This window comes from Rhamphochromis longiceps, linkage group LG18, assembly GCF_057381845.1.
Source record: "Rhamphochromis longiceps isolate RC_006_pf linkage group LG18, R_longiceps_female_GT1.1, whole genome shotgun sequence".
NCBI lineage: Eukaryota > Metazoa > Chordata > Actinopteri > Cichliformes > Cichlidae > Rhamphochromis > Rhamphochromis longiceps.
Window position 1 is genome coordinate 15634803 of NC_140574.1, and position 22211 is coordinate 15657013.

At 39.7% G+C, this 22211-nt stretch overlaps 1 protein-coding gene across 1 annotated transcript; it reads left to right on the forward strand.

Moving 5' to 3' along the window:
• The first annotated feature begins 1036 nt into the window (after positions 1 to 1036).
• On the forward strand, positions 1037 to 19153 carry npc1 (Niemann-Pick disease, type C1). The gene is made up of 25 exons (XM_085388506.1): positions 1037 to 1206; positions 3724 to 3855; positions 4007 to 4113; positions 4453 to 4598; positions 4795 to 4962; positions 5084 to 5333; positions 6198 to 6280; positions 6385 to 6752; positions 7352 to 7578; positions 7907 to 8007; positions 10658 to 10760; positions 10846 to 11035; positions 11273 to 11455; positions 11947 to 12061; positions 12523 to 12650; positions 12948 to 13082; positions 13205 to 13294; positions 13556 to 13746; positions 13897 to 14012; positions 14432 to 14561; positions 14664 to 14849; positions 15552 to 15783; positions 16813 to 16926; positions 17102 to 17264; positions 17349 to 19153. The coding sequence occupies exons 1-25, from the start codon at positions 1129 to 1131 to the stop codon at positions 17429 to 17431; spliced, it is 3819 nt and encodes a 1272-aa protein (XP_085244632.1). The 5' UTR covers positions 1037 to 1128; the 3' UTR covers positions 17432 to 19153.
• The last annotated feature ends 3058 nt before the right edge of the window (positions 19154 to 22211 follow it).

Genomic DNA, 22211 nt, shown 5'->3' on the forward strand with positions numbered 1-22211 from the left:
TATGCACTTTTTTCTGTCCTAGCAGATGACTTTTGGTGGACCTCAAAAACTAGGAATGTGAAGGGAAACAGAGTCATTACAAAAAACACAAAAGGTTTCTTGCAGTACCAGGACATGAGATAAGGTAATGACTGCTGGGTTGTGGGCAGAAAAACTTGAAATTAAAACGTCAGCCTGCAGGAAAGAATTATTTAAATTAGATTTGCGACTGCAGAGAGCCACTAACATCGCAGCAGGATCAAAGGTAAATTAAATCGTTTGGCTTCAGGGGAAATGTGGAAATATCCTCTGCTTTCTTGAAGTTTCTGTCCTGTCTTTGGACATTTCCAGAATACATAATTATAACAGTAATATAAAGCTGTTCAGGTGACACATGAGCCAGAACTCTACCCTGTTTTGGTAAAATATTCAAACTTGTGTGTTTCAAAGGAATGCTGAAAACACATGTGGTTTGTGGTATCAGAATAAAATAGAAATGCTCACTTCCTGGTTGGCAGTGTTTAAAAATAGTTGGGAAAAGGAAGGCCAAGGAATGCCACATCAACCCCGGGACAAATCTTGAAACAAACAAACTCTTGGCACACATATTTACATAAAGTACAGTCACTTTTTTAATGATTGTATTTATGACATAGGTCAGGGTAGGGCTGTGAGTGGTAAACTGATACGGATGATTGACTACTGTATGATATGTTCCATAGATGTTAAAAAATGTTAGATTTTATTATAAGGTATATATGGTTTCCCCTTATAAGCTAAGGTTAAATAATATATCTATTGTCTTAAAATAAGGTAAATCATTTATTATGTAAGCAAGGAGATGTCTATCACTACAACCCAAATGTATCTGACTCAAGAACACTCTAATCCCTAGTTTAATCATGTGAATTCACGTGAAGACAATAAAAAAAAAGGTAACGGGGATTATTAAATTAAATGGGGGAGTTCCTTTCGTGGCCTTCGTGGTGCAGTGGGTCATCTTAGTCGCTAGGGGGCAGCGCTGGGATAAATATTTATCTCCGCCCCAAATAAATATTGGGAGGAAGAAGAAGAAGAAGAAGACAGTTGTGAGGAAATGTAAAGTTTACCTGAGCAAGTCAGTTGAATTTGATCGTTTCAGGCACCGAGATGGGGCTCATGGCAGGGAGAAGCTTCTTAAGTCTGCTCTTCCTCGTTATATTCCTGGCCGAGGGTTATTTTAGATCGGTAAGTTTGATTTAACGTCACCGCTCTCGTGACTGTTTAATGACTCAGCTCAGGCGTAGCTAGTGTTTGTTTATCAGTTGTCGAGGGAAACTCGGATTTAGGCTGAGTTGAGCTATTAAAAGTATTCACCCTATTTTGCATATATTGAAGACAATATTAGACGATAATTGGCTTAATGTCGGTTTGAACATATAGCTGGGGTTAGTACTGCTGCTTTGTTGCGGACTAACATGAGACCGGCGGTGCGTGTACAGGTTCTAGGTTCAGCGATTGTCGAAACCAGATTTGTGTGCTGACTAATGGCTCCCGAAATGTCATCACAGCTATGATAAATGTCGCTAAAATCTCAAGCCTGTCAAAGGGTGAATAAAACCTGCGAGTTAAAAGCTAGCTAGTTAGAAGGAATAGCTGTGGTGAAAAATTCGCTTTTTATTTGGATGTATCAAGTATTTGAACTACACGTCATGTAGCTGATGTAGTAACCGCGGAGCTGCTGGAAAAAAATGGTGCAATGAGAGAATACAGACGCTCATGAGACTTGAAACTACTGGGGTTTATTTTGAGATTAACATCAATTCACATAAAAAAAAAAGCACAGTTTTGTGTGCCAGCTTCAACTTCTGCATGTATTGATAAACGTTTAAATTACTGCATCTCCTTAAGAAATACCCATAAAATAATTTAAGATCAGTTTAAAGGATTTTTGATCAAAGCAGACAAAAAAAAGAATTTGTCTGTGATTTAATCAGATGTAGATAATGCTAAGCCTCCCAGCTCCTGACTGTCACTGCATTGTTTGCTCTCCTCATGATGTAATTAGGTCAGTCCACTGACTGCACTTTTTTGAAATCCTGCTAAAACACCAGAATCTGATTAATCATTACCTCTTTAGGATAAGATATCCTGACAGAAGCAGCAGGAATGTCAAAATCAGTGAAAGAGTATTGATTTGTGGCTGCTGTGGATGAAGCTGAAAGTATTTTAGCAAAGGCTCTGAGTATGCATGGCTCCTGAGTTGAGGTGAATTTCTCTGAATATTCCCAGGCGGAGTTTTGCTTTTTACCCTGAATTAACAAGACTTAATTTTTATAGATGCAGAGTTTGGTCACTAGCTCTGGCTGCACTTTCAATTTTTAGTGATATTCTAATGTCAAGTGTCATCTTCGCACCACAAGACACGAGTAGGACAAAGTGTGACAGGCTTTCCCATAAAAGTTTGTGGAGTAAGTGAATCCACTTCCTTAAGTTACTCATCGGAAAGCAAAAAGCATGTGAGAGCGCACTGATGCTGAATAAACAGAAAAAAAAAGTTTAGTTTTAAATCTTTATGTAAGAGTATCTCTCCATGGTTGACTGATTGGAAAACAAAAACTGAGAAATGTGTCTGTCTGCTTTTCAAAGGGTATTCTTAAAAATACCAGATGAAAAGAAAACATGTTTGCAGAAGTGAAGTGACTATTTTCAGACATGCAAAGCACAAGATACTAGAAACACAGGAAATGAGACCCGGTCTGATATTTAACTCTGTTAAATGTCGTCTGCATCCAAATTTGTTAAATCCCCTTAAGCAGTTTCAATGAAAGTCACACAGTCTGCTGGAGGAAAAGCTGGCGGAGAGGAGTGAAAGCAAGGAAACCTCCCTCTATTCACTTCAGCTCTTCACCCTCTTGGAGGGATGACAGGAGAGGAATGGAGAGAGACAAATGTGGCCACTCTTTGCGTTTGTGTAAGGGAAGTGAGAATCTGCAGTCATGTACCGATGAACTCTCATTACTCTCAAACACAAATGCAAGAATGCATAAATGTGGCTCTGTTAAGGGGTGGTCTCTTTTCACACATATTTGAACGCTCGTAAGGGCCACCCACTTCTGCTGTGGCTCAGGAGGTAGGTTGGTGGATCGATTCCCCAGTTAGCCCCAGCCTGGGCACAATGCTGAACCCCAGTTTAAGTTGGTGTGTGTGAATATTAGACCTTATAGAAAAAAGTGATTGAGAGTGAGTGAGACGAATTAAAAAAAAAAAAAAAAAAAAATCACTGTGTAAGTGCTAGCATTTCTAACTGCTGCCACTGTTTCAAGTCTCATTCCAACATCCTGAGTTGATATTTAATCTTGTAAACTTTTATCAATTACATTTAATCACAGTTTTAGTTTTTTGGTGTTTTTTTTTTTTTTTTTTTTTTTTTTTTCTTTTTCATAAATCTCTGCAGCCCTCAAAGCACACTCACTCTGAAAGTCTTTGAGGCGGAAATGTATCTAAAGGAAGTCAGGTCATTGGTCTACAAAGTCATATGGTCTGCTGTAGCCTTTAGAGAAACTAAATGCGTCTGGGCTTTCTCTTTGCCCTCTTGGTTTTGACCATATCCTCACTTGGTGAAAATTGAAGTTGAGTCACATGAGTTAAAAAAAACAAAAAACATGTTGTACTGGACTGTGCAGCTGAAACGAGCATAAACTTGCACTGCAGTTGTCGCTGCGATCACTAAATAAATGACTTCTGATTTTCTTGTTTTACAAGTATCATGTTGCGGCCCATCACTGCGTGTGGTACGGTGAGTGCGGTAACTCGCCTGTGCCTGGAAAAAAGTACAACTGCAACTACACTGGTCCACCTAAGCCACTACCACCTGATGGTTATCTGCTTCTCACTGTACGTACAGCCCTTTGATGTTTTTTTTTTGGGGGGGGGGGTTTCTTCTCTTATTGCTCACATTTTTTGACACCTAAAGCATCCCACAGGTTTCCTCTTACAGAAATCTTCTTATAAAGTGTTGTCATTCTCTTTGTGTTTGAATATGAAGGAGCTCTGTCCTGGGTACGACTATGGAAACAAAAGTCTCTGCTGCAACGTTGACCAGTTGCGAACCCTCAAAGGCAGTCTCCAGCTGCCACTTCAGTTCCTGTCTCGGTACGCAAAGATGTTATATAATAAACTGCCAGAACACATGACCTGCTTGACTTGGCATCGTTGTTCCCTTTTTTAAAAATTTCTGATGATAAACTCTGCAGTGGCACACAGCATACTGACAGTCTTCCATGTTTCAAGTGTCAACGTTGCATTTTCCAGTTAATTGATTTAGACATGGACTCGCTCAAAGGCCAAAGGAATTTCATTTTATGTCAGCACACTTTTGTTTTCTCCAAGAAACCTTTACAGACTTTTACACTTTAACTTGTTTTATTATTTTGTGAGTTATAGCAGCAAATCTGTTTCCCTGTTTCTGTCTGACTGTGCGGCTGCCTGCAGGTGCCCGGCGTGTTTCTACAATCTCATGAACCTCTTCTGTGAGCTGACTTGCAGTCCACACCAGAGTCAGTTTATGAATGTCACCAATATTACTGGCGAAGACGTAATGGCAGTGCAATACTATATTGGACAAACATTTTCTAACGGTGAGGTTTTTAGCCAGAATTCCCAGTATTGTAACAGTAGGGAGCTTGATCAGTTCTATACAAATTCTTGTGTAATTGTTTCATTTTTGGTGACTGATAATTATAACATTTAAATTTGGAGTTGACTTAATTATTTATATGCCACCTTTTTGTTTTTTGCCTTGTTTTTAAAATTATGTCATTTGACTTCTGCCAGCCATGTACAATGCATGCAAGGATGTCCAGGCACCATCTAGCAATGTGAAGGCCTTATCTCTTCTGTGTGGCAAGACTGCAGAAGCATGCAATGCTACCAACTGGATCCAGTTCATGTTCAATACCGAGAATAAACAGACCCCTTTTCCCATCGATCCAAAATTCACAGGTCAGTATTTTTCAAGTACTTTTTTTTTTTTTTTCCCCAAAAGCAGTAGTTTTCTGAGCTTGAGTATTTTTAAGTGTCTGATCCCTCTGTTGTCCTGTGATGTGCAATGTCTTTACTCTAGATGTCCCGTTGGCTGGTTACACTCCCATGAACAACAATACGTACGCCTGTAACGAAAGCCTGGAGGATGGTTCAGGTCCGTGCTCCTGTCAGGACTGCGCCAAGTCCTGCGGCCCGAAACCCATACCTCCACTGCTCCCGCCTCCATGGACCATCCTTGGTATCGATGCCATGGCTGTCATCATGTGGATCTCCTACATGGCTTTCCTGCTCATCTTTTTTGGAGTTCTTCTGGGAGTGTGGTGTTACAGGTAATGGAATTTTTTAGCTTTGAACACACACTGTATAGTTGGATGTGGAGAGATTTGTATGATGACACACTTCAAGGTTAAGCAGGGTTTTTCTGGTACGAGATAAGCCTTGAGGGTTGACTGCACGCGCATGATGGGTAAAGGCGATGACTGTGTGAAGAGGTTTGATGCTTTGCCAGGCCTTAACTGCAGCTGGTTTCAGTTGTCAGGTTTTTTTGTTTTTTGTTTTTCTGCTTATGGTTTGGTTTTCATCTGGGGAAATACATCGTCACTCATGCTGATTTTGCGTTTGTCTGTCCAAAGAGTTGATGTGATTCTTTTAAATTATCACTACTGTTCAAAGGATCCTGCAAGCATCCACCACTTTTGCCTTGAGTTGGAACTCGAGCCTTTTCAAGTTGCCACGTTTTGTGATTCATTTTATTTTTCCCATAAGTTTACCAGACTGTTTATCCCACTCCTGATATTCTCTCTCTCATTCATTCACTCAAACATTCATATGAAAAGAGCAGGAACCGGTGTTGTTTTTATAGCATAGGAATTGTCTGATTTACTTGCCCTGAGAATTCATTTAGTCGCAACTTCCAAATGCAAATGCCACTCTCTGAAGTTAAGCAGGCAAAAGGTCATAAACTAATTGATCAGGCAAATTTAAAAAGAAAAAGGGCGGGGGGCGGAGTGCCTTGCACCTTGCTTTACATTGAAATTGTAACTGCATCTTATAATTCGTTGAATAATTAAAATAACAAATCTTTCTGATTGTATACTGTTGGGTCCTGTGTCAAGCAGTACATAATGTAGCTGAATATATTTCATAGTGGAAAACAGATTTGGATGATATCGTATGTTTGTCCTTCTTTGCAGGAAAAGAGCTATCACATCTGAGTATGGCCCCATTTTGGACAGTAATAACCCACTGTCACTTAACAGTGATGATCCTGATCAAGGTACAGCTATGAAATGTCATTGAGACTGCATAATTTCTCCAAATGTGTCTTGATGTAATTACCACACAGCCCAAACTAAGTTCTAGGTATTTCCTACCTTTCAGTAAATGCATCATGCTGTGAAACGCTGGGTGAGCGTTTTGAGAATGGCCTGCGGATGCTCTTCAGCTCCTGGGGTTCCTTCTGCGTGAGGCATCCATTTCTCATCCTCTTCTGTTGCCTGGTACTGGTGGGAGCCTCAGCTGGGGGCCTGGCCTACATGCGCATCACCACCGACCCCGTTGAGCTCTGGTCATCTCCCAAGAGCCAAGCTCGTCAAGAGAAGGATTACTTCGACAAACACTTTGGACCTTTCTTTAGAACTGTGCAGCTCATCATAACTACTCCACTCGAGCTCAATGAGACCTACAATCCGTATTTTGGAGGATCTTTCCCATTCGGTTCGGTTCTGAACAAAGAGCTCCTGCATCAGGTGAGTTGAAGTCAGACTGGTTTGAAAAAAAAAAAAAAAACAATTGGCCTGTATTTGTATAGCGCTTTACTTAGTCCCTAAGGACCCCAAAGCGCTTTACGCTACATTCAGTCATTCACCCATTCACACACTGGTTTATTTTGGAAGCCTGTTCAGTCTACTTTGACAATTTTTGACACATATAAACTATATAGAAGTTTAAACAAAAGGTATTAACGAACCATCCAAATATTTCAATGAGGTTAGATATGATTTAATGCTCTCCCAATGTACACAAGCGACTTTCTTATCTTCAATAAATAAATAAATACAGCACCATGGTGTCTCTGTTTTGAGCGTATCCTTGGCTAATATATTCCACATTAATGGCATTGGCTGAACATGCAGACTCACGCAGGTTTTCAACCAGAGACCGTTCTGCTATGAAGCAACATTGCTAACCACCGAGCCACAATGCTGTCAGTGTGTAAATTCTGTAACAACGTCACTGTTTCCTTTGTTAGATAAAATAGAAGCTTTGCACGTGAAAAGCAAGCAAATTTTTCATACGGTGGTTAAAAGGTTCTCCTTTCTTTTTCCATTTTCTTTCAACTTACCAGGTCCTGGATCTGCAGCTTGAAATTGAAGGCCTCGTAGCCTCATATAATCAAGAATCCGTTACCCTGAAGGACATCTGCTTGGCTCCTCTGGCTCCGTACAATGACAACTGTACAATTCTTAGTGTCCTAAACTACTTCCAGAACAGCCACGCTACACTGGATCACTTAATGGGAGATGAATTTTATATCTGGGCTGACTATCATGACCACTTCCTCTACTGTGTCAGGTAAAAGTATTTGTATCTGTTTTATTGATAGATTTAGCCTTTACTTTTCTTATCAGCTTGTTTTAATTGCTGTCACATTTGTGTTAAATGTCTAAGAAATATTTTTAAAAGTTAAAAAAAGCAAACCAACAGTTGAAAAATGGCACCTGCAGTTAACAAGAATCTCCTTTGTGCAGTTGAGGTCACTGAAAAAAGTGTCTTCTTAAAATAGTGCACTCAAACTTCCTCATTCGCTGTCATGTGCAATAAATGTTTATGTGACGCAGATTTCTGCAAACCCTTACTGACGGTTGTCTTTAACATAATTGTTTTCTCTTTGCTTGTGCAGTGCACCGGCTTCCCTCAACGACACCACTATGCTACATGACCCTTGTTTAGGCACCTTTGGTGGCCCTGTCTTCCCTTGGCTTGCACTGGGAGGATACGATGGTGAGTTGTGAAGTATATTCACATGACTTCGGTTTGACACAACTTCAATCAGAGCATGGGGGTTATACTGGCACAGCTTTGTATGTTAAAAGTTGTTTGGACGCCACCCTGGTAGTTAAACTGTTGCATTGGGGGGGAAACTTGCGTATTCACCAATTCCGAATTTTGTTTTAATGAAATTGTACTTTTAAGTTGCATGCAACACGTTTCATAGAAAAGCAATTCTAAGTGCAAATCATTACTGCTGTTTGTCCCAGAACTGTGGGAATAGTTTTTTGTTTTTTTTTTCTCCCCTACAGTAGTTACATAATTGGTTTACAGCTTCTCGTATTATTCCTTTATTGAGTTTTACTGCGCTGAAAGAAACACTTTGGTCTTTGATCACTCGCTGTACTCTGCGTATAAACTTTCCATTTGTAGCAGCGTATGGAGGGCCTAAAGTGCCAAAAATTTGATTAGAAATTATAATAAAATAATGGAATAGATTTTAAAAAAAAAGTGCCATGAAATGCATACAAAACAAACAATGAAAAAAAAAAAAAAAGAGAGAGATAATTCTGTGCAAGTTAAAAGCAGGAAAAATCCAACGGGGGAAATAACATGTCTAAATTTCAGTGGTGTTAAGTTATAAAATATATAAATAGGTAAATTAAAAAATAATAATAATAGTACTACAGTGCATGATTGTTGTAGAAGAAAATGTCTGGCCTTCCAAATGACTGATTATATAATTCATTTATACCTACATTAATTTAATTTTATTCATTTTATGTTGTAATATTTTGTTGGAGTTACCATGGAAGGATGGGTTTTGTAATAACTTTAGAGGGGACAGCTCAGGTTGGAGACAAGTATCGGGGCGAGGTTTAGATGGTGTTGGGCTATGTTGCAGTTGTAGTAGTGTTGATTCAGAATAAACTGTGGCATTGCATTTATTATAGTGTAGTGCAACATCATTAGAACTGATCTTGTACTACAATTAGAAAATGAAAAACAAATGACTCAAGTACTAATAGCTAGAGATGGACCGATCCGATATTACGTATCGGTATCGGTCCGATACTGACCTAAATTACTGGATCGGATATCGGAGAAAAATAAAAAATGTAATCCGATCCATTAAATATCACGAAAGCACCTCACAAAACTTGCAACACGCCGTAACTCGCCTCAGAACGTCGGAGCAGTATGCATCACGTGATAGAGCGGCTGTGGCATGCGGGACCTGTCGGTGGTCTGGATAGCATTTGGAGCTTCGCTAGCAACCCTTTCATTTCATCTCCAACAAAGTTATCCCCGAGAGAAGTAAAGCAAGTGTGTAAGTCCATCTCTGAATGTTTGTAAAGCATTCCCACGTTAAGCTTAACGAGCGACTGCCTCTCGCTCTCCGGCTGCTACTTCAATCATGAAACTGCTAATGATCAGCTGATCGGCTTTTCTGTCGTGAGTCTCTCTTGTTTGTTTTTGGTCCACTTTGCGCCAGAAAGAGCAAACCAGCGGCTGAACAACAGCAGCACGTTTAAGCTTGATAAGCTGTTGTTACAATTTATTTAATATTACTTTCTACACCAGGATCTTTTTCTACGTAGCTGACGGCTGGTAACTGTGCAGGGGCGGATCTAGCAAAGTTTAGCCAGGGGGGCCGATAGGGCATTAACTGGGAAAAGGGGGCACAAAGACATACTTTTCTTTCTTATTCTCATTTAAAATGTCTAGCTTTTAATAAATAATTATCTGACACCCAAAGTTTTAATTTGATGTAAAATGAATAGAAGTCAATTACTGTATATAGTGACTATTAAGTCTAATATATATACCCTAGTAAGCTATAGTACATTTTCCTTTGGGAAGGTACCATCTGTGCAGTCTGCAATTTTGTTGAAGAAAGATGTTGAATCTATTTAATATTTCTTGAAAAATAATTGATTTCTGTGCATTTTTTTTCACACTGCATCAAATTAAGGTTGATTACGTTGATTAAGCATCATGAGGTGGAGCGTGAGGGGTGGTTCCCTATTTTTTATTTATTTATTTTTGTTGTTGCTGGGAGTTGGAACCCTATTAGTTAGGTTGCTTAATATTTACGCTAAGTACTCTTTAAAATACCAGAATAGGGAGGATGGTGTAGGTCTAAGTTTATTAGATTGATCAGTATTGCTGAACTATGAAATATTTTTTTTTTGCATACAGGTATAACAGAATAGCTTTAGTGTAGTTGTTGTTTTAAACTTGAGTATGAACTTATACAAAATGCAGCAAGATATTTTAAAAAACAGTTTTGTTGATTAAAAAACATTATATCGGATTCATATCGGTATCGGCAGATATCCAAATTTATGATATCGGTATCGGACATAAAAAAGTGGTATCGTGCCATCTCTACTAATAGCAAGAATATGGAGCATTACTAGATCTGAAATGTTGCATCCAAATAAAGCCTAAATCAAAAGTAAGAACAACTTCCCATTTTTGTCTTCAGCCAAGTGTGACGATGTAATTTAGAAGCCATTTTAATCTGTACACTTTTTCAAAAGGAACATTAAGCAATAACTGTCAGTTCAGTAATCCTAATTATTATGATTGATAAATGAGAAGCATTTTAAGTGGTTCATGCATCTTGTTTTTTGTATTCCTTCTTTTCCCACTACAGACACAAACTACAACAATGCCACTGCGCTCGTGATCACTTTTCCCATCAACAACTATTTGAATGATACCGTCAGACTGGAGAAAGCTCGGGCATGGGAAAACGAGTGAGACAACAAACGATCAATAAGCTCACGGTAGCTCAAGATGCTGCTCCTACGTTAACATCTGGGTTTTTTGCTTCCATTTCAGGTTCATCAAATTTATGAAGAACTTCAGCAACCCCAACCTGACCATCGCTTTCAGTGCAGAGAGGAGCATTGAAGATGAGATCAACAGAGAGAGCAACAGCGACATCAGCACTGTGGTCCTCAGCTATGGCATTATGTTCATCTACATCTCCTTGGCCCTGGGTCACATCCACAGCTTTAGAAGAGTGCTGGTAAAAATTAAATTCTTTCTCTTCACTGTGCATGTGCTTTTAATGATCAGTGAACATAATCCATGCCTGAAATAGTTTGACACATTATGCTTTGTAACTCCTCCTTCCTGTTTGTGACCATAGAATTTAACACATGACTTTAATTTAGCTAAACTGGATCAACATGATTGGCAGCTTTTTTTCTAGTCGTGCATAAAGTGTGCACATAATGGGCTTTTTATACTTTTGCCCCTACAGGTGGACTCTAAGATTTCCCTGGGTATAGCAGGTATCCTGATTGTGCTGAGCTCTGTGGCCTGCTCACTGGGGATCTTCAGCTACTGTGGTGTCCCACTAACGCTCATTGTGATTGAGGTCATTCCCTTCCTTGTGCTGGCTGTTGGAGTGGACAACATCTTTATCATAGTACAGACATACCAGGTAAGCTCTTTCAATCCAGTCCATTAAACTGACACATAATTAACAAGTGGTTTGCCATATAATGTGGTGCTACTCTAGACCTTTATTAATATTAAATATAAATTATTGTCCAGTTTTCTGTCTCTCTATTATGTTTTGTTTTGTTTTGGTTTTTTTCTTATAAGCATAACTAAACGTTCAGATAATGAGGTCAGCTTATCTGCAAGTGATCCATGTTTGCCAAAAGGTCAGTCAGGCTGACAACCAATCAGAGTAAAGAGGGGGTGGTCTAAATAGAAGGGGAGATAAGATGGCATGTTTCAGATGGATGATGAACTGAGGGGCTGCGCTCAAGCCCAGTGTAAGATTAATAAGGATTATTTCGGACGGTGAATCATGTTAAGCTACTCTGGTGAGTCCAAGAATAGAAAAATGGAGCTGTAAATAAAAATGGGTCCCTTTTGTACCAGCTACGTGTACTAAATTGGTTCTTCATTTGTATTTTCGAACAGAGGGATGAGCGGATGCCACAGGAAGAACTCCACCAGCAGATCGGTCGTATTCTTGGAGACATCGCCCCAAGCTTGTTTCTGTCCTCCTTCTCTGAGACTGTCGCCTTCTTCCTGGGTAAAATAGATCGGTTATTACATTTTCCTTTATTACTACATCAAGTACACAGAGAGCTCTCAGATCAAACTGCTCTTTTTATCATCAATACCTACCCTGACATAGTGTTCATACAACAGTGATTGTATAATAAATGCTCTGTAACACTGTTTGTACTGATGGGACTATTTCAAATCTCTAACAACTGAGTCACTTGGCAGTGACGGTGCTATTTATTTCACTCTTCTGACTGTATGCCAAGGCTGTGTAACGCTGATTGTCTGAATCTTGATTCTAATAGTGTTTGTTTCCATTACACTTATCAAAGGCATTAAAAGCTGGAACAATTTTTTTTTTTTTTTTTTTTTTTTTTTTTTTTTTTTTTTTTTTGGGTCCGAATTGTTGCCATGGCCACAAAATGTGTCAAAGTGCCCTGGTGAGTCACATACTGATAAAATAATTCTTTTCTTTTTCTTTTCCAGGAGCGCTGTCCAGCATGCCAGCAGTCAGGACGTTCTCCATGTTTGCTGGCTTGGCTGTTTTTATTGATTTCCTTTTGCAGATCAGTTGCTTTGTCAGCTTGCTCGGTCTGGACGCTAAAAGGCAAGAGGTGAGACGATCATATGAACAGAGTTAGAGATTTACAGACTGAGGGTTTATGGAGATGTTTTGCCAAATATTTAAGCTGAAAGTTTCAGTCCCAGCAAACTCTTAATCTAATTTTGAGGAGATTTAAAATGAAATTGGTGCAGTGATGTTTCTTCTTATTGTTCAAATTTCCTAGTGGAGTTTGGAGTGTATTTGAATCTCAATAACAAATGTTTGAGTGCATATTCTTGATAGTTTCAGACTAGGTCAGTAGTGGTAACGTACACTTATCAAATGCTTTGTTGTTTGTGTCTAATAGAGGAATCGACTTGATATCTGCTGCTGCGTGACGCTGCCAGAAGGACAGGAAATCAAAACAGATGGCTTCCTGTTCCAGTTTTTCAAGAAAGTCTTCGCCCCATTCATCCTCACAGAGTGGGTGCGACCGGTCATAGTGAGTACCTCAGTGCAGTCATGCACGCCTGCCTTTTAATAATTAGCTAAAAACAGGTTTTTGGGTTTGATTTGAAGAATTGTTTATCATGAGCATGCATTCATGATCATTGTTATTTATAGGTGGCAGTGTTTGTGGGAATGCTCTCCTTCAGTATTGCTGTGGTGAATAAAGTTGAGATCGGACTGGACCAGAAATTATCCATGCCGGATGTAAGTTTTATGTACACCATTTCAACCATTTTGATACTTTTGGAAAAGTTTGTCTACAGGTTGATTGTAGCAACATTCAGCAGTGACATTGAAATTTGTAGTCTGGTTAGTTTGCTGCTTAGTCATTCAGGAAGCTAAATCATGCATGTAATGTGCCATAATTTCTCACAGCTGTGTGTGTGGGGGGGCATGGAACAAGCACGATATCTTGTCTCACATCCTTTTTCCTGCGGGCAGCTCTGACAGTTTCTTTCTCTCTAGGACTCGTATGTATTGCAGTACTTCAAGAACATGAGCGAGTATCTCCACACTGGAGCACCTGTTTACTTTGTGGTAGAGGAAGGTCTCAACTACAGTAGCCCAGAGGGTCAGAATGCTGTGTGTGGAGGGGTGGGGTGTAACAACAACTCCCTGGTGCAGCAGGTCTACACAGCCTCACTTATAAGCAACTAGTAAGTCTGAGCTCCTGATCCAACTGTTTAAGTGTTTGTGTAAATTAATATATCAATTGCTAAACTTTAGATCCTGCAAAGGTTTTGAAACCTGTCTGCTTTGATGTTGTGATGCCAGAGCTATTTATTTATTTGTTCTTCTGCTTATAGCACAAGCATTGCCAGCACACCATCCTCCTGGCTGGATGACTACTTTGACTGGGTGAAGCCTCAGTCCACCTGCTGTCGGTACTACAACACCACCGGGGCCTTCTGCAATGCCTCCGGTAAAGTTTTATTCAGTGCTTTGAACGCTTGTTTCATAACCCCATAACTCTGCCGTTACAATGGGCCAGTCTGGCCAAAGGTTTTTATTTCTAGTTCTTCATATGAAACAATGGCTGTAAAACGTATAATCCATGCCAAAACAACAAGGCAATATAAGAACTTAAACAGTTAAAGTAAGGTGCATTACATTTTTCAGAACAAAAAACAGGTGCAGGAATCTGTATCCATGGTGATGATAATGGTAATCTTAGTAATAATGTTGACAGTGTGATCTGTATATATTGTATGTTAATCACCTCTATGTTGTATATCAGACTTTCCAAAACATTCACTTGTTACTTTATTAGTTTTCTGTTCTTGTGTTTTTTGTCACAATAAATGTGCAGAATTATATGTACTGATTGATGTATTTTTCCAGTGGTGAACTCGTCCTGTGTATCCTGTCGGCCGATGACTCCCAGTGGAAAAAAGAGGCCTGAAGGAGAAGACTTCATGCACTTTTTACCCATGTTCCTGTCTGACAACCCCAACCTGAAATGCGGAAAAGGGTAATTTTAAAGCTCTGTCGACATCTCCTCCTTCTATTGAAAGCACGGTGTACCAGCTTTGTTGTGGATTATGATGTTTCACTTCTTCCCATATTCCTCTAGTGGCCATGCAGCCTATGCTGCCGCAGTTGACCTGTATCCCAACAACACAGGGGTAGGAGCCACGTACTTCATGACTTACCACACCATCCTAAAGGAGTCCCCAGACTATGTAGAGGCTCTGAAAATGGCTCGAATCCTGGCCAAAAATATCAGTGAGTCCATGGACCACAAAGTTTTCGCCTACAGGTAAGACCTATCGTATCAACCTGCCGCGCATATATATAAATCATTTTATAGTTCTTTATTAAAGTTTGTTCCAAATGAAAAGTTTTCAGTTTCAGCCGCTGTTTTATGGTTTATGGTGGTGTATGCTGAATTTTTTGAACTGAAACTTTAGGGTTATCAGAGGTGGGGAAGTAGGTTGTAGATAAACACACAGCAAAGAAAACAACATTGCAATACAATACAGTACAATTTTATTTATATTAGATTTAAAACCAAAGGTAGACCAAAGTGCTTCACAATAATGCAATAAGTTATTGATATAAAACATTAACGAAGTACAAAAACAGGTGGGAAGCACCAGGAGTGGGGGCTAAATAAAATGGGTACGGCACCTCAGGGTCAATTCAAAATATAAAAATATTACCTAGGAGAATCAGGAATAATGCAGTGAAAGGTTAACATTTATGGAAATGCAGATGTTTGACATTAAAGCGTTTTCTGTTCTCTACAAATTTCACTTTATTTTTTTATGAAATTACATTTGCTGTTTGTCAGAACAGGATGATTGGTAACTAGTTTAAAAATGCAATGTAATAAAGCGACAGTTCCTTGTTGTTTTTAAACATATAGACCAATATTTCAATACAAGTATTAAACACATACTCTTTTATCTATTGAGATAACAGTTTATTGCTAACTAATGTGTCTTCTCCTCCTTTGCAGCGTCTTCTACGTGTTTTACGAGCAGTACCTCACCATCATGAATGACACGATCCTGAACCTGTGCGTCTCGCTGGCAGCCATATTTGTGGTGACGACGGTGCTGCTGGGCTTCGAGCTGTGGGCAGGCGTGCTGGTCAGCATTACCATCGCGATGATTCTGGTCAACATGTTCGGTGTCATGTGGCTGTGGGACATCAGTCTCAATGCAGTATCACTTGTGAACCTGGTTATGGTAAGAGCACCTTGAATTCACTGGACTCAGAGTTTAGGTTTGATAGAGTGAGCCTGTTTTACACTGTAATCATGTGAAAGTCTATCATTTAACCAAAATATCCACTTTAATACAGTGGAAAACCAAAAAGCTTTGTATTTTAAACCCAGATTTTGTTGATTTTGTTTTCTATTGCATGCTTTTCACAATACAGTAACAACTAATCCTAATATACTGGTTCATTGAGCGTTAAGTGTTTTATATAGGTGTTGTTTTTTGTGATATTATTAAAGATATAGCCTTTAATAGCTCAGTCACAGTAGGAGAAAAATGCCTTTTTTTTTTTTTTTTTTTTTTTGCAAATAGGAGTAGAATCTGTGGTTGCCCAGTGATTGCACTGAATTATTTATTTATTTATTTTTTTTAAACTTTAACATCCAGCAACTCATTGTAAGCCGTTCCAGCAGCTACTTGAGTCAATTGCACAGATTGCCTTGTGGGAGGCAACCTGTCTTCAAACAATCACAGTCTGACTGCAATCAGTGAGACAAATTTCCAAAGAATTCTCTCACTGTTAAACGCCTATAGATTGCAAACACATCTTTGCAATCAGTGATTCCGGTGGCTGCCAGCTTGACTGTGTTCTCGGTATATTTGTATATAAAAGCAAGGTTGCCATGGCCGATGTCATTTTGTGCTGCTGCCTCCAGCCACTGTTTCCCCAATTGTTACTGTAGAATAGGTGAAACGGAACACAATGTAGGTGTAGTCAAGTTTTGTTCCTGTTTGCATCTGGTTCACACGCTGTACCCTTTAAACTGGGACTGTTTACATTTTCAGTCCTCCAATCAGGGATTTTGTCTTTGCAATGTAACAGTGTCCCTAAAGGTTTGCAGATGTGTTGGCAAAGTAATATGTTGTATTAATTTAAAAAAAAAACACACACACACACAAAAAACCACAAAAAAAAGATTAGAAAACCTCACACAGAATAGAACTCCTGAATGTTCATGTTGGTGGTGCTGAGGTGTTTCCTGTCCTCTGTTGCAGAGCTGTGGGATCTCGGTGGAGTTCTGCAGTCACATCGTGCGAGCCTTCACCGTCAGTGTGAAGAACAACAGAGTGGAGCGTGCTGAGGAGGCCCTAGCTCACATGGGCAGCTCAGTAAGTTTTTCACCTCTCATTAAATCCACAAGAGGGCGTCGTATTATGATCTCTTTTGGCTTAAAGAATAATTTTGGCACTTTGGTAATGCAGCGCATAAAAAAACTGCTAGATGAAAGGGTCACGTTTACTTTTAATTATCACTGCCTCATGTAACTTTTTCCTCTTTCTGCAGGTTTTCAGTGGGATCACATTAACAAAGTTTGGAGGCATCTTAATCCTGGCACTTTCCAAGTCGCAGATCTTCCAGGTCTTTTATTTTAGGATGTACTTGGCCATAGTGCTGCTGGGGGCGGCGCACGGCCTCATCTTCCTCCCTGTACTGCTCAGCTATATAGGTCAGTAATGCGGTAAATAGAAGAAACAAGTGCACCAATATAGAGGCTGTTTATACTGACTTTAACGTGTTTGACTCTTCACAGGTCCGTCAGTGAACAAAGCAAAGGTGTTTGCTGCTAAGAAGAGCTGGTCTGGCACAGAAAGGGAGCGCCTACTCAACTACTAGCAGCTTGCTTGAGCCAGTGAACAATGAACTAACTATTTGTCTGTGAGCGACATGCGTGGGTGCGAGCGCGAGCAATTTCTGTGACCACTGACGCACTCGTCGTCATTGCCACTACTATGCATGGATTTCACTCAGGAATATACTTTGGGAATGGGAGCGCCAGAGGCCTTGCCCGAATACATACTTACCGAACTTCCTCCGAAGACTTTGGATCCCACCAATCCTCCTCCTTCCTCTTCCGCCTACTCACACTACAGGATAAGTATGACTTCAGAGTTTGAAGCTTGAGCAACATACCACAGAACAGACACTTTGCCAGTCTGAATGTGGGAGATTCACCACCCCCGGCATCATTTTACAGACAAACCCTCAGTCAGTTCCAAATGGTGTGTGTGGTTCTGATTCGAGAAAACTAAAAAGGGTGATATTGGTTACTTTTATTATAAATGTATATAACCACAAAAACATGTAAATGGATTTTGTCAAAGCAGGACTTTTATATAGCTATTTGATATTATACAACATTAGAGCTAATGATGATAATGGTATCACAGGCTCTTATGATATCTGGCATTAGCATGAATCATAACTTCAGCTTCACATCACACAAAACGACACATCAAGCAAATAATGATCCACCACATTTTCCAATTCCAGCGATTTGACCCCAGTGGGCTGCGTGTAAACATTTTCTAAGGTTAATCAGGTTTAACAAAGCAATACAGAAACTATGCTTAGCAGCAGCGTTAAAGAAAGAGGACTTTTTCTGCATCTGGTGGATATAAACGCCATCAGTGTTGAAACACTGTGACACAGAGCCCAACCAAAACATTCCATATATGTGCATTCCGCATTGTTTGCTTCCACATTGGTAGTTGTCGCTTTTTACTTTCAAACCTGCTTATTTATCTTTAGTGCCTCAAGCGACTGCAGATGTGGATTGTTGGACTTAAATGCAGCCAGAATGCATGTTGATGCCAGGTGCAAAGGGAGCCATGGTGCTTAGAACGGTTTTATATTGAAGTGTTTAGATACAGTTACAGTGCAACGTGTTGCACCAAGAAGGTGGAGAGATGCGGCTTCACATTCAGCCATGAAAAAGCTTTCACAGGACTGAATTAAAATACACTTATTGTGCTGTGCTCATCTAGAGTCATCCCTTCACCTTTTTAATTTATTATGTAGTTGATTTTTAACTATTAAAGTTTTGTTACCATGCATTACTGTCTTAGAATTCCTTCTGGTGTCCTTTTAAAAACAAAAACAACTAATTTGTGGGCACTCTGAAATTGTAACTACATTCCAGGACCTTGTTCACTTGCTTCACCCAGGTCACAGCACGTCTGATACGGGTGACGGCGTCTCTCCACTAAAGGAGGTGAACTTTTTTTTTTTTTTCTTTTTTTTCACACCCACGGTATACTCTGCTGACACCATTAATACCTCCCATTGCTTCCCATTTATGGTTCCATGTTTGTTTTTTAGTGACGCAGTGATATTGTTTGGAATTTGAACTGGATATGAAGAATGCTTTTGCACAGCTGATGTAATCATTAATAATGAATTGTGGTGTTTTTGTTTTCTTTTAATAGAGCTGTGCTTTAACACAGTTAATCGCGTCTAAAATGATGAATTTTGTTGTCAAAACTGAATTTAACAAACCTTTGGGATTCTTAAGTTTCTAAATATTTTAAAATAAAATAAATGGTACTTTTAAAAATACTGCAGAGCCTACTTCATGTTGTTTTCAGAGTATATGCTATAAATCTTGCTGATGTAGCTTTTTGTTGTTGTTTTTCTTCATTATTTTCAGTGCTGTGAACTGTAACTGTAGCAGACGTTAATGTAGCATAACCCACTCAGTAAATGTAGCTGAGGCTGCTCAGACTGACCACTGTGTGGCGCCTGAATCCACGCTCTCAGTTATGTAGTGGAAGTGACCTAATTTTTATGGTTTGCAGAGAAGCGGTCCTGCAGTGCTTTTAATTAGTCAATGAATCAGTTTTCTGCAGCATGTCACCATTTCACAGCTACACAGACGTCTTAATGGAGCTGATTGTTTAGCATCTAAGTTTTGCAGCTTTTTGGAAATCAACACCAACACTTTGGGGGCCATCAGTCACAGTCGCATCCCATTTGAAAGCAGTTGCCAAACCTAGAGCTGTCTTCTTCCTGCCAGCATGTGTTGTTGTGACTGTCTGTCGAGCACTGTTGTCACACAATCCTCCAGCTCATGACTTATTTATCCACTGCCCCGTGAGAGCAGGGAGTGTTCTTTGAATCAGGCAGACAGGTTGTCGGAGTACTATTATGTAAGATGTGCGAGGCTTGCCTCTCACTGGACTCTGACCTGTCCTCATCTTTCATTATGACAGAGACAGATGTGCACAGTAAGGTTATTTTAGAAAAACAGGAAGCATGGCAAACATTTCGCTGCAACCGTGTGTGTGTGTGTGTGTGTGTCTCTCTAAAATCAGCTGGTGTGAAATTATTTCCTCTGCACTACTGTACAAGAATCTCTTAAATACGAGACAAATTTTGCTTGGTAGTAACGCCCAGAATAGATGACTCATGATTATTCCTGAAACCCAAAACCTGAAACTAAAGTGAAAATCGAAAATTGTGGTCTGGAATTGAAACTAAAGATTAGTTGATTTACTAGTGTGATTGTAATCTATAATTTACCGGCAGCCCAATAAAATTCTAGTTATTATTACAGCTGCTGAAAAGTTTGGGTTACCCATGTTTTGTTTTTTCAAAAAAGAGAAGCACATTTGTTTTTATCTAGCTACATTAAATTGATCAAAAATGTACATGACCATGATTAACAGCGTCATTCATGACACATTGTTTATAACTTGTAATGTAAGCTTGTGTTGGCACAACTAAAGCTGTTTTACTGATTAAAGAAGCAATAAAAAAGGGTGGTGTTTTTCTGCAACTCATCAGCATTTTTAAGCTTCTAACAGATGAAGGTTGCAAGCAGGGAACTCAAAGCCGAAGCTTCCATATTTACTTCTCCCTGCACAAACCAGCACAGCTTGGCTCTGATAACTTTTCATTAAGTTAACCCTTGAGGTGTCCGTTTGTCAGACTAGAGAGTCGGGGATCCTGATAAACCTCTGGGGGGGGGGAAAGAACCAAAGTTGTTTTCTACTGCTCTGCTCTGTCTGGAGCCAGTGTGCACGGTTTTGTCAAAGGTCTCAAGTGTTTTTAGCCATTCTCTTCATCTCTTACAATAAACGATAGAACAAAATTTTCTGAAGAAATTTCTTCGGTTTTTGTTTTTTTTGTTTGTTCATTTTTTTTGGTTTTCCCGAATAGATTTTGGACATCGAAATTTGTTGCATCTTAAGATTATTCTTTGAGTCAATCAGCTTTTTAACATGCTAAACCAGGGGTGGGCAATCTAAGTCCACGAGACCTGGTTTTAGATGTGTCCTCGAACCAACACAGCTGATTTAAATGGCTAAATTAGCTCCTCAACATGTCCTGAAGTTCTCTCAGAGGCCTGTTAAAGAACTAATCGTGTGATTCAGGTGTGTTGACCCAAGGGGAGATCTAAAACCTGCAGGGACACCGGCCCTCGTGGACTGAGATTGCCCACCCCTGTGCTAAACAATGATTGTTGGTTTAAAAAAAAAAATGGGTCTAGTTGTGTATATTTTCTAATAACCACTTATATTTCATCTTTGCAATACCATATACTTTTTGTGCAAAGTGTGCCAGCTCACCTAATCGCAAATCTACTCGAGGTAGATTTCATTTCTGTGAAAAGGTTACAGTATGTTGTGTAAATCCCCCACATACAAAGTCACCGGGGATGATTTTATTATTTAAAAAAAAATCTCATTGTATAATTTGTACTGTGACACTGACTGCTGTCTGGATGAAGGTGACTCTGGATTATCAGCAGCTGGAAACTATATAATTTTTTTCTTAGGTAACAGGACTATTCTACAAAATAATCTGTTAGCTAATACTGACTGTTTTTAACACAAGTGTATCCTGGTAGATTTTAAATTCTGAAATGTCATCTATCACCATCGCATCTGCTTTCAAAGATCAAACGTAAAGCCTCGTCCTTGAACTCGCACTGGAGCGTCCACTCAACCTACTTAAAAAGTTGATCTGTGTGTCCATCAATAAATAAGTGGAAGAAGCGTTTAATGACCTGCTTTGCGTCACTGGTTTTTTGTTACAGTGGGCTCAGTTGTCCCTGAAATAGACTCTTGGGGTGGAACAAAAGAGATTAGGTAGCCTCGTCAAACATGAGGAGAGGATCAGATTTTTAGGTCTGCCTGCAGAGTTTTCCCCTCCTGACCGTGCAGCAGCATTAGAAAAATAGCACAGTGGTTACTGAAAGATGAAGCAGATGTGAACAAAGAGACCACCGAACTCGCTGCTCAACAGTAATTTGCCTCAATCCTTAGCTTTCATCGTTTCCTTGTTTACAAACTGTACATGATGGAAAAGCCCTGAGTCACTGTATCATGACAGGAAAGGGGGCAAAATGCCATTTCAGCCAAATGTTGTTATTTTAAAGGGAAGGGCAATAGGCTGCAGCTTGCCCCAAACGATGGTACACATTTTCACAATGAGGGTCACTTATGTGTGAGCAGGGCTCAGGAAGGGCTGTCAATAGATCCCTTTATGAGGTGGTGAGGGGGGAATTAGGCCCTCAATGGAGGGGACTAAGCCATGTAGGACATGTGCCCACACTCAGGCCTGACCTGTTTGTTTTGATGGCAGCACGAGACCGGCGTGACTGCAGGCCTTG